The following is a 16,444-nucleotide window of genomic DNA, read 5'->3' on the forward strand; positions in this document are numbered from 1 at the left end:
TATGAATCTATTTGCAAGTTCAGCCCCAGGAGTCCAATTGGCCCATTTGAACTTTCACCCTTGGCCTCCTGAACTACTGAGACCATCTTTTCATAGTGTCTGGGCTCTCAAAACTGTGCATGAAAATCACCTGGGGAGCTTGTTAGCTGGGCAATTTCCCAGACTTACCTCCAGAGATTCGGATTCAAACCTGGAGTGGAGCCTAGGGATCCTTCACCACCACCTGAACTGAGTCTTTTTAAAGCCCCTTTGGAGAACCTGGCCCTGGTGGTGTTTGCCTCTGTTCATTCCTTTGGGGGGAAAAGCTCTTAACCCATACCCACGTAACCAAAAGTTGAGTGTTCCAAGCCCCCTGGGTGTTGGATTATACTGGTGAGCTGAGGGACTGTAAGCCCTTGAAGAACAAGGGTACACCGAAGACACCCCTGCAGACTACCCAACAGTTTGCCTTACTGCCTTCTAGGCCGACTCCTTTAAATAAGGAATGCATGCACACATGCCTGCGTACACATGCACACATAAGCAAGCAAGTTACGCTGGGCTGCGGTGACTTTTTTCCCCTCCAAATTACAAATCAGAACATTGGTTCGCCAGTGGGAATGGTTGTTTGAAATAAGAACTTCTGCTTCAAATATCCGGGCGTTAAAGTTTTTACAGGCTGCCAAATGCTGGAACCTCCTTTGGGGGTGGTGGTGTGGGGTCTGGTCTTGCGCCCTTCCTGCGAGGGTCTCACGCTTGCAGATCCGGGGGCGCCCTCACTGTCCCTTGTGGCGGCCGGTGCAGCCTCCGCAGAGAGCTAGGGGCCAGAGCCGGGGGAGCCCCCCACCCCAAGGGGCTCACCGCCCAGGGACGAGCCCAGCGGAGCGGAGCGGTGGGAGGCTGGAGCCTGCTGAGGTCATTTCCTGTGCCCGTCCCCAGCCGCGGCGAGCCGAGCCGGCGCTCTGCCTTTAAGGAGCGGGCGGGGCGGAGGGAGCGCGGCCGAGCGTTGAATGGGGCGCCGGGAGGTGCGCCTGCCTCCCCTTTGTGCGGCCAGCCTGCGGGCACCCTCCAGGCCCCAGCCTTTCCCCGCCCCGCCCCCCCGACCCCTGCTGCCGGGAAACGGAGACCCGGCGGCCGCTGTGGACTCGGACCGGAGCGACGCAAGGTCAGCGGCGGGCGCGCGCGGAGTGCGCCCGGGTGCTGCGTGGCCCGCGGGGACGCCGGCGAGCTCGCCCGGGGTGAGTGGCACCGTGCGCCCCCGGGGCGGGGGTGGCCTGGGGGTGCGCTCGCCCCGAGGGGTCTGGCCGGGCGGGGAGGATCGGCTCCCTGCCGCCCCAGGGCGATTCGGAGCAGGTGCCTGCCCACCTGGAACCGAGCTCCCGGCGGCTGGGCGCGCAGGGAGCCGCCCCCGGGGCGAGGAGCGGACTTTCTGGGAGACCTGGAGTTTGGGACCGGCTGGATCCAGCTGCTCCCGGGAAGGGCCCTCGGAGAGAACTTGCAGGCTTGCCGCCGCGCTGCCTGTGCTCCTGCCTGGTTTCATCCCTCCCTCTACCCTCCCCGCCTTATCTCAGATTTTTCTCCAATGTGCTTTCTCGGTGGTTCGCTTAGGGCTCCTCGAGGCAGGTTAGCCAGGCAGAAAAGAAAACAAGTTGGGCGTCGAATGACACCCAGAGCTTTGTGCCCTAGGAGCCTGAGAGAGGAATCGGTCGCTAGAGAAAAGGGGTCCTTAATGGGGAGTGGCAAAGGCATGAAGACCCTTATCTGAGAGTAGAATCTGCTCCCTGGCTGGACATCTCCGTAGCTTTTTGAAGCCACCTCATAAAACTCTTCCAGACAGAGCTTTAGCTCCAGCTAAAACTTCTGCTTGAAAGATCATTTTAATAACAATTTCAATGGAAAAGTCATTGGTTCTTCATCGGACTTTTTGGACTGTCTAATATGTGCCAGACGCTGTGTATGGTAACATCACTTAACACTTTATAAACCATGAATTCCAGTGTTTCTGCATATTATTATCTGCATTTTACAAAAGAGGAAACAGACCCAGAAAAATTATGATTTGCCCAAGTTCGTATAACTAAAATGTGGAAGAGGCCAGACACAAACCCAAGCCTCCTAAATTCCAAAGGGTTTGATCCACTGTCCAGTCACCCTCCCTCTGGTAGGCTGCTGAGAGGGGTCTGCTCTGAGCTGGGCGATGGTGGGGCACACCCGGTGCTCCCAAACTCTTTAAACCTAACAACTGAGAAAAAGTGGTGCTCCTTCTGCCCTCCTCAGGAATCACCAGCTAAGAGGGAGAAGTCTATACCTCCCATTCTACTCCCCCCCCCCCTTACTATCCCCTTCTCTCTATGAGGTTGAGTATCTGTGTGCAGAATCTGTGCTCCTCATGGGTTGCAGTGCTTTATACATGCTGATGGTAGGTGCCAGGATTCCTTCACTCCTATCCAGGTAACTTCACAGCAAGCTGGCTGCTGAGCCACCATCCTGCATTCTCTGCCCTCTTCCGTGGGGAAACAGGCACTTTTTTGCTTGCTGGAGTATAGCCTAGAATTAGAATAGCCTCAAGGGAGGGCAATTTGGACTGTTTTGCCATTTAAAAATGTATATCACTTAATCCTGCAGTTGCATTTCTAGGACTTCATCCTTCAGATATATTCTGGTGGGTATGAAATGATGTGTATATTCATTGAATATTCATTGCAGCATTGTTTATTTTAGCAAAAGGTTTCAAACAACCCAAATATCTGTCAATAAGAGACTCTTAAATACAGTCATGTACCACTTAATGATGGGGATACGTTTTCATGAGTCGTTTGGCGATTTCGTTGCGTGTGAACATCATGGGGTGCACTTGGACAAACTTAGGTGGTAAGCCTACTACACTAGGCTATGTGGTGTAGCTATTGCTCTTAGGTTATAAACCGGGACAGCATGTGACTATAAAAAAAACCCCCACAAGATTAAATCAAGCACAAGACAAAATGATGTAATCAAGAGACTTTAATAAGTAGAAAGAGTACAGTCTAAAATAACAATAAAATGTATTGTGTAGTAAATACATGAACCAGTAACATAGCTGTTTGTTATCATCCAGTATTATGTACCATACATGATTGTATGTGCTGTACTTTTCTACAACTGGCAGCGCAGTAGGTTTGCTTACACCAGCGTCACCACAAACCCATGAGTCATGCGTTGTGCTATGACATTACGGTAGCTATGACGTCCCTACGCCATAAGGATTTTTGGCTCCATTATCTTTTCAGAACCATTGTATATGTGTTTCTTCATTGACTGAAACATTGTTATGTGGCACGTGACTGTGAAATCATGTAGTAGCTACACAATAAAATACAATAAAGCTGTTAAACAGCATGGAGGGAAAATGAGGCAGATATGTTTATTGATACAGGAAGATCTCTAACTTATATTAAGTACAGTGTGTTTCTTGTGCCACCATTTGTATGTGTGTGTATGTGTGTGTGCAACATATACCTGAATGCTTGTCTGTGCACTGAATATCTCTGAAAAACACAAAAACCCGTAACAGTGGTTGCCTTTGAGTAGAGCTATGGATGAAGTACAGGGGAAGGAAGAAATATTACTTTGCATTATTCCCTTTTTGGTTCAACATTCAAAAATAAAGAGATAAAGTCGTTTTTTAAAATCCCCTGACCTTCTCTCTGAAGTGGACCTAGTGATAATATCTGTGAGACACATCTCATATGAGACACATCTATAGCCCAGAGCACGCTAGATTTGCCTGTTTGTTGATAGTAGCTGTCATTTATTGAGTGCTTGCTGTGTGCCAGGCTTTAGTAACATCTCTTTTAATTCTCAAAAAACCCCAGCAGCATGTGGTCTATGAAATTGCCATTTTTGAAGGTCGAAAATTATTAAATATTGGCAATTTTGTATGGTTCAAACTAATATTATTGCCCTCCTTTATAAATATTATTGCCCTCAATTTCAAATGGAACTGGGGCTCAGATAAGTTGAGCAAATGATTTAAAGTCACAGGATTAATTAGTGCCTGAGCTGGTATTTAAACCCAGGCCTGTTTGGCACCAGAATGTGGCATCTTAATTACTGCACTCTGCTGTTTCTCTTTACTGGTTTTGTTCTCAAGGGGTGCTACTCCTGGTTGACCTCGCTCCTTTTTCTGGTGTTTAGATCCCTGAAGGCTGGAACTCGCTCCCAATTTCCTGTCCCCCCAACATTGTAAAATGTAATGCTTGGCACCCAGAGAGGTCAAATGCATGTTGATCAGATGGTGATGCAAGCTCCGAGGGAGCCGTGCCCCTGTGTTCATTCCCTCCCCCAGCTCCTCCTCAGAAAGGAGCACAGAGCTCTTCCTCTCCCACAGTGGGGCAGGAGGTCAGTCTAGTTTAGCGGAGCACTTTCAGAAGATGGTGAAAGCCCATCACTAGCAAGTGAAAATCACAAAAGGTGCCCACACTGCGGGAGTAAACCATAGTGAGGTGACACGGGAGAGCCCAGTGGAAATTGTACCCAGAACAGAGTCCTGGTTACCCTCTGATGCCCCCTGCAGCGACTTCTGACCTCTTTCTGTTAGGCTCTTGTATTGATTGGGCCCTTTCGCAGAGAAGTTCCAGGATATTCAGATTGTAGACCTGAGCCCCACTAGTCACCAGTCTTTATTTATCATTATGGGCCCAACATTGCACGCAGGAACCACTTAACAAAAATTGGTTGAATTAAATTTAATCTTAACATTTTATCAATTTCTGGTTGAACCCCTAAACTGCCAGAGCCATCCCAGGTCAATATGGGTTTTCTCTGATGCCAGCCCAGAGTCTAAAGTCACCTAACGACTAACTCCCTGTGTCCTCTTTTTACTACCCTGTCTACCCGAAGCCTTTCCTCCAAGGCATCTCCCTACCGACCCCCGTGGCCATGTGGGTCCAGGGTGCTGGAGGACTTGGGGAGCTCCAGAGCAGGCGTCAGGCCCATACAGTTATTTGACTCTCACCTGCTGGGCAGCTAGGCATGCCGGGCACTAGTGGGAATCGGGAGAACTGGGTTTCACAGGAGTGGCCATGAGTTGATGATAATTGTAGCTGGGTGGGGATTTGTTGTACTGTTCTCCCTACTTACGTGTGTTTGAAGCTTTCCAGCATAAAAAAATGAAAAAAAATTGGAGCTTGATTTTGTCCTGATTCCCTGCCCCTTCTCTCATTTCCCCATCTATGTTTCTTTTTTTAATCCTCAAGGATATTTTTCCATTGCTTTTCAGAGAGCGTGGAAGGGGGAGAGAGAGAGAGAGAAACATCGATGTGAGAGAGACACATCAATTGGTTGCCTCCCGCACACGCCCCAACCGGGGCTGGGGATCGAGCCTGCAACCGAGTTATAGGCCCTTGACCGGAATCAAACCCGGGACCTTTCAGTCTGCGGGCCGATGCTGCAACCACTGAGTGAACCGGCCAGGGCTCCCCATCTGGTTTTGCCATGGATGTTGTATCTGTGTGAGGCCAGCCTGGTAGCACGAGACTCGACCACCCCTGCTGAAGCATCTCTATGGAGAGAGGATGTTCTGTCCGTTGGGAGATCGGGATTCTTGGCCCAGCTCTGGTACTGCGTGGCTCTGTGTCTCTAAGCAAGTCCCAGAGGTGATGAGTTTTCTCATCTCTCACTGTCCTGCATCTCGGGGATATAGAGAAGATAAGGAAAGAGAGGACGCCTGTGGCAATGCTTTGAAAAGTTAAGAACCATTCTGTAAATTTATTTCTGCTCATCCTTGTGCATCCTTATGGGAGGTACAAGTGCAAGGTGACTTAGCAGGTGAGATTTAACTTACTGTTACCTTCCCTTAACATCTCAGGTTTTATAGCTGCTGCTCTGACCACCTGCTTCTGTCGACAGAGCCTCTGGGCCTTGTGCTTGGCAGTGGGCACCTTGCTCCAGATATGTTTCGAAACCTCTTAGCTCTCCTCACATGCTGAGACAGGGGTAGATGATGTCAGCCCTCTGACCAGCATCCTCAAGGCAGGGAAAGGGTTAGCAGACATCTGATTGGTTCAGAATCATGATGTCATGAAGATGCTTGATTGGGGAAAGCACTCCCTTCGTTGTAGGAATGATCTCAGATGTCAGGGCTAGGCAGAGGCCAAGGGCATATTTATTGTATTTCCAAAGGCCCTGGAGATTTTGATAATTTGGGTTCCCACTCTCCCCCATGGAATCTGAGACACAGCTTTGACAATTAATAAGAGGCAATTAAAATCCACCAAACTCGCCCGGCCGGGCGTGTCTCAGCGGTTGAGCATCAACCTAGGATCCAGGCGATCTGGGTTCGATTCCCGGTCAGGGCACATGCCCCAGTTGTGGGCTCAATCAATGACTCTCATCATTGATGTTTCTATCTCTCTCTCTCTCCCTCTCCTTTTCTCTCTCTGAAATCAATAAAGAGATATTTTTTAAAAAAAAATCCACCAAACTCTCTCAAAACCACAAAATAATTAAGTTTCCCCTGTCCCTTGGTTTTACTTGGGTGCTTTCTGTGCTAATTCCTTAGCCTGGGGCTAGGTGCTAGACTTTCAGATTCTTTTTTTTATTTTATTTATCTAAGGAAAAGCAAAAACCCCTTAAAGGACAAAGCAAATCAAATGCAAAGCCTCAGGGCCTTCTCTGGGGACCCCACAAGTTCTGTTTTGTCTTTTCAGCTGTGATCTTAGCTCAGAAAAGGTCATGTTTTGTTTCTGTCTTTTGTCTTCTTGCCCGTTCCTGTTGGTTCCAGTCCTTTGAGGTGGGGATTGCTGGGAGGTCACAATGTCGGGATTGTTTGGGATGACAGTTCCGGGAGAGCAGGGCTGAGATCACACATCCAGTGTTCTGAGCAACCCAGAACCAAAAGACATCAGACACCAGACCCCTCAGTGGTTCAATTGTTGGGACTTTCTCTACAGGTCCATTGACCCTGTTTTTTAAATGAAAAGTCAGGACACGTGGTAAATGTCTATACTTACGGAGTTTATGGTGTCAGAATATTTGAGACCAGAATGTCCTGGAAAGTCTAGAATATAGGCTCATTTTAGCACCAATGATCCCAAAAGATCTTATAAAATATTTCTTTCATTCTTTTGTTGTTGTTTTTTATCTTCACCCTAGTATGTTTTTTCCATTGCTTTCCAGAGAGAGAGAAGCATTGATGTGAGAGGGACACATCAATTGGTTGCCTCCTGCTCTTGCACCGATGGAGGCTGGGGATCGAGCCTACAACCAAGGTACTTGTTCTTGGCCAGAATCGAACCTGGGATCCTTCACTCCGTGGGCCAGTGCTCTAACCAGTGAGCCAAACCAGCTAGGGCTATTTCTTTCATTCTTAACAATCCACCTCACTCTTTGTGAAATCAGAATTCTTTTCCGTTTCTGGATGGGTGTGAAGAGAGAGTACAGTGGCTGAGAACAGGGACTTTGGGATGAGCATCCCTCTGTGGAACTCTCTGTGTAAGCCGGACAGTCTCTTGGTTCCTCAGTGTCCTCACCTGAGACCTTGGACTAGTGCCCACTCTGAACTCATGGGCTGTGAGGATTGAAGAGGCCACATGTGCCTGGCATACAGCGAGAACTCAATAAATGATAGCTATTTGTGGTAGGTAATGGGGGAAATATACTTATAAACGTCAGATGTGAGGCGGGAAGCAACGTTGGTGGTTAACCCATCGAGGACAGGCTCACTGGGGCACCAGGCTAATATTTGGCAACAGTCCAGGAGGTAGCTGGGTTTTCTGAGGCCATATGGCTCCTGTACAAAGGGAAAGGGGATTTTAAAAAATAGCAAATTTGCATTATGGAAAATTCCAGCCATATACTCAAGTAAAGAGACCAGTATAAAGAACCCCTATATACCCATCATCCAGCTTCAAAAATTAACATTTTGATAAATCTTATGTCATGTACCTTCTTCCCCACCACTCTTCACCCCCTACCATGAAGTGTTTTAAAGCAAATCACAGATATTATTATTGTGCCTGTAAATCATATATATCTCTAACAGATTACATTTTAAATATATCAACCTAAAAAAATGAACAATCATTCTTTAAAATCACCTAATACTAGGGTGATCATATGTCACGGTTTGGGGCAGGCCAAATTTATGCTAGATGCCAAACATAATTATTAGTAGCACTCTAGAAAGTCTTGTTGGTGGCTGTGTCTTCCAGCCTTTCTCTCCTCTGTGGTCACCTGTGCCTGTATCTCCACTCTGATGCGCACACATACATCCTTCATTTTCTCATCCTAACCCAGTTTATCTTCTCTAAAATATGTCCAGGAACCATCTGTGTAAATTCCCCAGGCTGGAGAAATTATAGGTGCCTCCTTGATGTGTTCTGAATTCATATAAAGTGTCTTCCAAAGATTTGTGGTTTTCTCCAGAGGCTGCAGCAAAATGTCTACCAATTTTCTGGTTTGTATTTTACAACTTAGGAAAGAGTGAGAAAGCAGGACGATTCAGTGACAGCAACTGACGAAATCCCAACTAAATAGAAGATTGTCAAGGAAATTCAAAGCATTACATTTTCTTCCCATGTTTCCCCATCTGAAACCTATACAGCTGTGGTAGAACCAGAACTAACCTGGACGCCAGGCTTTGCCCTCAGTTAGCTGAGTGAACTCTATACCCACCTCCCCACCCCCCCAGCATCGTCGGCCCCATTTCCCTGTCCTGTTTATCTGTGTATCAATCGGTTATTGTGACTGCACTGTAATTTTACAGTTAGACTTCCTTGAAAAACTCAAAGACAAGGGACCTCTGTTATTTATCTTTGCATCTCCAATGCTTAGAACACTGTCTGGCACATAAATGCTCGTTGAATGGATAAAAATTAGTTACGTGAAATTATTGAATGAAAAACAAATGAGCCCTGCCTTTCCACTTTTGTAAAAATGAGCCTAGGTTCTCGTTATGGTTTCTGGGGTTTTGTGATCCCCTGAGGTTGCTTAGCTAACTTATGATAGAATGTGACACACAACTAAGAAAGGGGGCCTCGGGACAGAGGGACAGTGACTAACTTACCTCCCCCAGCCCCTGTTTTCTCTGTCTTCCTCTGGTCTCCTCTCATCCTTTCCCCATGTAACTCTTCCTCCCACACTTATTTATCATTTCCTCTCTGTGTGCTGCTTCTCAGGGATCCCTGGAATAACCAGAAGTTGATTCCATCATGGCTGAACCCAAGGTGGAGACCCGGACCAGCATGGACTGGCAGAAACGCTGCCTGGCCCTAGAGACCCAGCTTACCCGGTTCCGCCTGCAGGCCAGCAAGATAAGGGAGCTGCTTGCCGACAAGGTGAGTTCTGGGGAGCCGGCAGCTAGCTGCCTGACCTCACTGCCGAGGCCTGTGTCGGAGAGGGCCAGAGTTAGGGAGCGCTGGGGAAGGTGACCTTTCTTTTTGGGGGGGATTATTTTATTTATTTTTAATAGAAATATATTTGACATATAACATTGTGCAAATTTATGGTGTTCAACATGTTACTTTGATACATTTATGCATCGTAATATGGTTGCCATCATAGTGATAATTAGCTCTATCTCATTACATAATTATCATTTATTTTCAGTGGTTGGAATAAATACATTCTAGTCTCGTAGCAAGTTTGATGATTACAATACAATGCTGTGGTCTGTGTTCACCATACTGTACATTTGATCCTTAGGGCTTACTTACTATTCATTGCAGAAAGGTGAACTTTGAGTAAGATGCTTTTCACACATGTAAAATGAAACCCACCCAAGGTAGTTTACCAAAGTCAAAGCAGTTTATTAAGCTGTCATCCAGCATTCTTTCCTGCTCTGCTGCTCTGTATGGCACACCAAAGAAGTGACACAAATCATCTTGGTCCTCTGTTACCTCCTGAGTTACCTTTGGCTGCAGGGGAGGTTCTAATATTCCCTTAACATCTCTTCAGCATGGGGAAGAAGGATGTTGTAGGAGAGAAGACTGGAAATCTCCACCCTACTGCTCAACCTCTATGAAGCACAGGAGCTGCGGAAGGCAGCCTGGTTTCCTGGTGACGAGGACACAGGCTTTAGAGCCAGACCTACCTGGCTCAGCCACTTATTAGCTATGTGACCCTGAGCAAGTCCCTTCACCGCTAAGACAGGGACACAAATGTCTACCTTTTGGAGTTATTTTGAGAATTGTATCAGATCACATATATAAAGGTTCTGGCGTAGAATAGGTCTTAAATCGGAGCAATTATTAGCTTTACAGGCTTGGGTGGGCTGGGTGGGAAAGTGACCACCGTTCATAATGTTTCTATGGGAACATATATTCTAAATGGCTGACTTTTTGGAGCATAACCCGTCTAGAGAGTAGAGATCTGCACTAAAAATATATATAATGTTAATTGAATCAACCATTCTCTTTGTAGTTTTGTTTGTATCATCTATCTGTTTAGCAAACCCTTCTTTCATAGGATAAAAGTAAAATTCAGTCCACCCCTCTCCAAGTAATGTCAAAGTCTTGATGAGTAAAGCCTGAATAAATGCCTGTTTTAGGGACAAGCCCATAGCCTGGAGTCTAGGAAGACAAGTTGTTGGCGTCACCTCTGCATTTCCACTTCTGAGAGGAGTGGCCCTGGACTAGCCTGGACTAGAACTCATGAACCTTGGGCCTGTTGGCATTGCCACCTCGTTCAGGCTTTGCAGAACAGATTGGCAGGGTTCCTGCGGATGTGGTTCTCAGACACTGCAAATAGAAAGGGTAGAATTCCACCACCGCAGGGAAAGGGAAGCAGAAGTGAGACAGTGGTTCTCAAAGGGTGGTCCTGGGACCACCTGTACCAGAAACCTGGAGGAGTACTTGTTAAGCATTTGCATTCCTGGGCCCCACCCCAGCCCTCCTGATCCAAGTCTCCCCGGGTACTGCTCATAATCTGCATGTTTAATAAGCTCCCAGACATTGGTTTCAACACTACAAGGCTTGAGAACCTTGCCTTGGGTTACGGTATTGAAAAAGGTATGCAAGGGAAGGCAAGGATAAGTAAGGATCAGCCAGCTGGTTAAACACATCTTGGAGGGAAGAGACTTTCGTTTCTAGTAATATGGACAATGAAATAACCTTAAAAATGGCCACTGTGAAACACCTAGGCATACTGCGTTAGACATTTAAACTATCTTCCGTTTAGAGCTGCACACTGAAAAAAAAGGAATCCTCAGCGGGCAAAGAGGAAAACCCAAGTGGTACTCAGTTCAGGCTGCTGAGTGGGACGGGGTGCATGGATGGTCTCCCTTTAGTCTTGAAAGGTTTGAGGGATGAGTTTTAACATCTATGGAGGCAGAAATGAGGTCTGGCCATTTGAAAGCTGGGCCTGACATTGAACCTTTCATATAAAGTTAGGAGTACTAAATAGCTTCACGCTAAATGAAAAGGCAGAAAAAGAAAAGAAAACCATCCACCAGCACAGGCAGATGACGGAACAGCTTCTCATACTTAGCCAATAAGGCTCTGGGTTAGGAGGAAAAAGAAGAAAAGGAAAAAAGGTTCCCTGAGAACCTGGTGATGATGAATTGGTTTAACATTAGAATTTATACTGTCTGTGAATTAGGAACCCTAAGTCCTGGGCCAGAGATACCCCTGGGAAACCTTGTAGGGACAGACACAGAACCTCTCTGGAGAAACAAGACCTCAACCCAGGTCATACAGAATCCCTACAGGCCAAAAAAAAGCCTCAGTGAAGATGAATATATGACTCAAGATGACTGAATATTGGGAGCATAATGTACAGTGTATGAGAGTCCACATATACAACAAACAACTGAACTATATCCCTCCCCCAAGAACTAATAATAATAGAGCTGTTGGCATGATACTCTAAAATAAATGAGTTCAAAATATTGAAGACGTAATGAAGTAATTGAAAACCTGAGACAAGAACAGGACACAGCCAAAAGGATCAGGTAGACTTTCAAAAGAACCCCATAGAACTGCTAGAATTGAAAACTGTTTTCACTGAAAATAAATGTTCAGTGGGTAGATAGATTAAACACCAGATTAGGCACCACTGAAGACAGACTTCATGAACTGAAATATGGGCCTGAGGAAATCATGCAGAATGTAGCACACAGAGATAAAGACGCAGGCCGAGACATGGCTGCTAGAATGACAAGATCCTATATAAGATTCCAGGAGTGGAGAAGAGAGTGTAGGAGAGCCATTACTCAAAGAAATAATGGCTTAAAATTTTCCAAACTTGATGAAAGATATGAAGCCCTAGATTCAGGAAGCAGAATGAGTGTAAGCGGGATCTTTTTTTTTTTTTTTTAATCCATGCCTGTTGTATTAGCTGGAGTGTAGTTTGGCTGCTGTAAGAAAGAACCCAGAATAACAGTAGCTTAAACCAGACAGATGCTTATTTCCTTCTTAGGTAGAATCTCAGGCATAAGCAGTCTAATTCTAGGGTGGTACCGGCTGCATGTTTGAAGATGGTTCATCCTGATGTCCACCCAACCCCTTTGTTTTAAGTGCATGACCTGGAGGTTGCATTCATTCCTTCTGTTCCTATCTCACTGGAAAAAACTTGGTTATACCCAGCTGCAAGGAAGATTGGAAAGTATTGTTTTATTTTGGATAACCATGTGCTCTGCTAAGTTGGAAGTTCTATTTATATGAGAGATAAGAGAACAGATGGGGAGCAGAACTGGGGAACAATTAGCAGTCTGTAAGCCTAGAATGTGAGCCTAGAATAATGCTAATAACAAATAGAGTATATAACTTTCAAATCAGTTGAGCAGGGAAATGGGATAAAGGAAGTCTATTAAATTCAGGCAGGGAGAGGGAAAAAGAGTAGAAAAAAAGAGTAAATAGAAAGCACAAAATGCAACAGTAGAAATAAATCCAAATATATTGGCCACAAGGAGACATATACAAGAATGTATATTGCAGCATTGATGTATGAAAAATTGGTAATAGTCTAAATGTACAGAGTGTCCCCCCAAAATGTATACATATTCTAACAGCTGATAGCTCAGTTTTGAAAATGAAATATATTTTAATAAACATTGCCTTTATAATTACTCAAACTGTGTGTGTACATTTTTGGAGGACACCCTATATATCAATAGGGGATGTATAAACATGTTGAATATATTTGTACAATGAAATATGACATTGCAGTTAAAAATAAATCAAGTAGAGCTACATGTGTAAGATTAATCTCAAAAACCAACATTAAACAAAAAAAGTCAGAAGGATATATATACACAGAATAATACAGTTTATGTAAAGTAAGACATGCAAAATGATAATTTCTGTTGTTTAGGGGTATATACAAATGGTAAATACCAAATGAGAGGCGTAAGACTGGGGAGAAGTACACAGGAGGCCTCAGCTCTCTGTAGTGGTCTCTTTTTCAAAAACATTTCTTACAAAAGTTAAAATTTGACAAAGCTGAATGGTGGGTACATGTTTTTTAAAAAAACTAATCTCTACATAATTTAAAATATTCCTTTTCACCTGAAATATTTCATAATAAAAGATATTTTTGAGAAAGTATAGACAGCTCATCCCTAAGTGCATAAAATTATTGTACATCTGTTTTTACTAAACAATTAGCTTCCATTCCGAAAACCAAAGAAAGCACAGCTATCAGATCATTACATCAGAAGAACAGGAACACTAGTTAAATGTTTGTAATGTGTATTTTGATAAATGGTCACACAGTGGGCTTGTCATGCTTTATTTAGACTGTGTGAACTTACTATTTTCATTAATGAAGCTGAATGAAGCTGAAAAGAAGAAAGAGAGATGTTTTGAAGTGTCTCCCTCCCCTGTTCCCCAGGTCCCTTACACACGTTGTTCATAAACACCTTCTTTCCCCCCAGCGCCTTGGGTCTGAGTAGGCTGACCTTCCATATCGGCCCATCCTCTTCCTCGCTGTTTCTGATCATCATGTAATCAGAATGCCCTCCCATTAAAGTGTTGGGGGCACAGAGTGTGACAGGTAAAGGCTGGGGAAGCATGCAGACGGAGGCAGAAGAGCCCGGGGTGTGGGAGGGGAGAAAGGAGCAAGATACCTTGAGTTGGGGTCATGGAGTGGGAGACAGAAGTAAGGAAGAGGGCTGAGTGTGACTTGAGGAAAAGGTGGTGCACCTCTTGGCAGGAATTCTTCTTTGTTGTTGTTAATCTCCACCCAAGGATATTTTTTCCCATTGATTTTTAGAGAGAGTGGAAGGGAGGGAGGGGGAGAGAGAGAGAGAGAAACAACTATGTGAGAGAGACACACCGATTGGTTGCCTCCCTCACTTGCCCCCCCCCCACTGACTCTGCAGGGGATCGAACCTGCAACCCAGGTATGTTCCCTTGACTCGGAATCGAACCCATGGCCCTTCGGTGTATGGGCTGACATTCCAACCACTGAACCGCACCGGCCAGGGCGCAGAAATTCTTAAGGCCATAAACATCTCGTTGCTCAGTGTTGGGTCTGCGCCTGTCACCTGCAGTCATCCCCAAATCAATAAGATAGGTTCAGCAGCTCCCTAGACATTTTCCCCAGTACATCAAGGTAAGTTTCAAATCCCAGGAAGAGATGATTGGGTTTCTCTGGAGAGTTCCTGCTGAGGCGGAGCCCAGGTCCTGCCTGTCACTCTTCCCAGAACTTACTTGTCATTCATCACCAGTACCCACCTGCACCGGGGTGAGCCAGGTCACTGGGTCCCTCAGGCCAGTGCCTTCATTCGCCTGCCCCCTCCACCTCTCCACACAGCTTGCTCGCCCGTGCAGACAAGAGGTAGAGCCTAGATGACGGATGGCCGGATGGCCGCTCACTCACTGCTGGCTGTCATGCAGGGCAGGCCGGCCCTGGATGTGCCCCAGGGGATCGGCCCTGCCTGGGATCAGATACCATCCATTGGCTGCTAAGGCTTGGAAGCATGCCCTTCCTCCTTCCCCAGCACGCCGCCTACTCACACCTGACTTCCTCTTGCAGAACTGCCATTCTACGCATGGAATAATGAGTGCTAAAAAAAAAATTGTTTTTAAAGGAAAAATATCAAGGCTACCAGATAAACCCTCACGTCAGGATGAGAGGAGATGAAGGGTGAGAGAGGAGACAGCACTGAACTTTGTTTCTGCTGTTATACCTCTCAAAGTTTGGTATGCTGCTCATGGACGCCCAGGCTGCCAGGGCCACCCCCTTCTGGAGCCAGTACAGGAGTCAAGGGAGTGGCTAATGTCTTAGAGTTCACATTTGCTCAGCTCCCCGGGAGACATTTCCCCAGCCCTCTTCCTTGGCGTGCTGAAGAAGTCACGAAGGCTAGTCGGATCCATTTAAAACTTGGATACTGTTCTAGGAGGCCATGTAGATGAATATTGAAAGTCCCTTGGACATTTTTCAGTTTTACTAAATTTGTGCCCCAGTTATCCCATCAGAAAAAGTGGGAATATAATATCTGTCCACAAAAGAGTTTTGTAGGACCAGCTGGTGTGGTTCAGTGGTCGTGTCATCCCATGCACCAAGAGGTTGCTGGTTCGATTCGTGGTCAGGGCACATGCCCAGTTTCAGGCTCGATCCCCAGCAAGGGGCCTGCAGAGGCAGCCAATCAATGTTTCTATCTCACTCTCACTCTCCCCTTCCTCTCTCTAAAAAATCAATAAAAACATTTAAAAAACCCCAAACTTTGTAGGAAGTGTCATGATGAACATGGCATCAGTATTAGAACTGGTACAGGTTTTACATTTTTTACTTATTTACTCCCTGTGTGCTTCCAAAAGGGATTTGAGTGGATTTATAAAAAAGAAGAAATAAGTAATAAAACAATTCTCATTTTTTAGCTTGAATATTTTTAACTGAAGCAGCTTTTCCCAAGTCCCATTCCGGTGGGACCACGTGCTCTTCCTGTTTTCTAGAATCTCTTACTAATGTCGTCAACCAAGGTTTTGAAATACAGTTACTCAGTTTTATATTTATACATCAACAATTTGTAATTCATGACTTTTTTTGTTGTTGAATGTATAAATGGCCTAGTTCAGTTTCCTTAAACAAAAGAACAATGAACATTGCTCCTCCCCCCTCAGACCTTGCGTTATACAGAGTCGCAGTTCAGTTCAGGCACCAGCTTCACAATGTATGGATAGAACACGGGGCCCAGTAAAACATCCTGAAATACCTCAGAATTTGTGGAAGGGTGGGGTATCATAAAAGGGGAGTGCCAGGACTGTGAGGACCGGTTGGAAGTGTGTTGAAGCCTGCATAAAATCATCACAGTCAGCCTTAGCACGTCTCTGTGCTCACAGATCTGATTGGCTTTGGGAGCAGATGCCTTTTAGAACTTTTTTTATTTTTATTTTTTTTTTAATTTTATTTTTGTTTAAATATTACAGATGTCCCTTTTTCTCCCCAGTGACCCGTTCCACCCCGTCCCGTCCCTCTCCCCAGTCCCTCTCCCCACCATTGTCCGTGTCCTTGGGTTATGCATATATGCACATAAATTCTTTGG

General features: G+C 45.6%; 1 protein-coding gene across 2 annotated transcripts in view; it reads left to right on the plus strand.

The window, feature by feature from the left end:
- Positions 1-925: 925 nt before the first annotated feature.
- PLEKHH1 (pleckstrin homology, MyTH4 and FERM domain containing H1) overlaps positions 926-16,444 on the plus strand; it is a 47,912-nt gene continuing 32,393 nt past the window's right edge. For both annotated transcript variants that reach the window (XM_081131999.1, XM_081132000.1), the window contains exons 1-2: positions 926-1,217; positions 9,138-9,296. In XM_081131999.1, coding sequence (XP_080988125.1) covers positions 9,171-9,296 — 126 coding nt within the window. In that variant the 5' untranslated portion in view covers positions 926-1,217; positions 9,138-9,170. The remainder of the gene's footprint in view (positions 1,218-9,137; positions 9,297-16,444) is intronic.

The sequence above is a fragment of the Miniopterus schreibersii genome (assembly GCF_964146895.1).
Source record: "Miniopterus schreibersii genome assembly, chromosome: 1".
In the NCBI taxonomy this organism is placed as follows: Eukaryota; Metazoa; Chordata; class Mammalia; order Chiroptera; family Miniopteridae; genus Miniopterus; species Miniopterus schreibersii.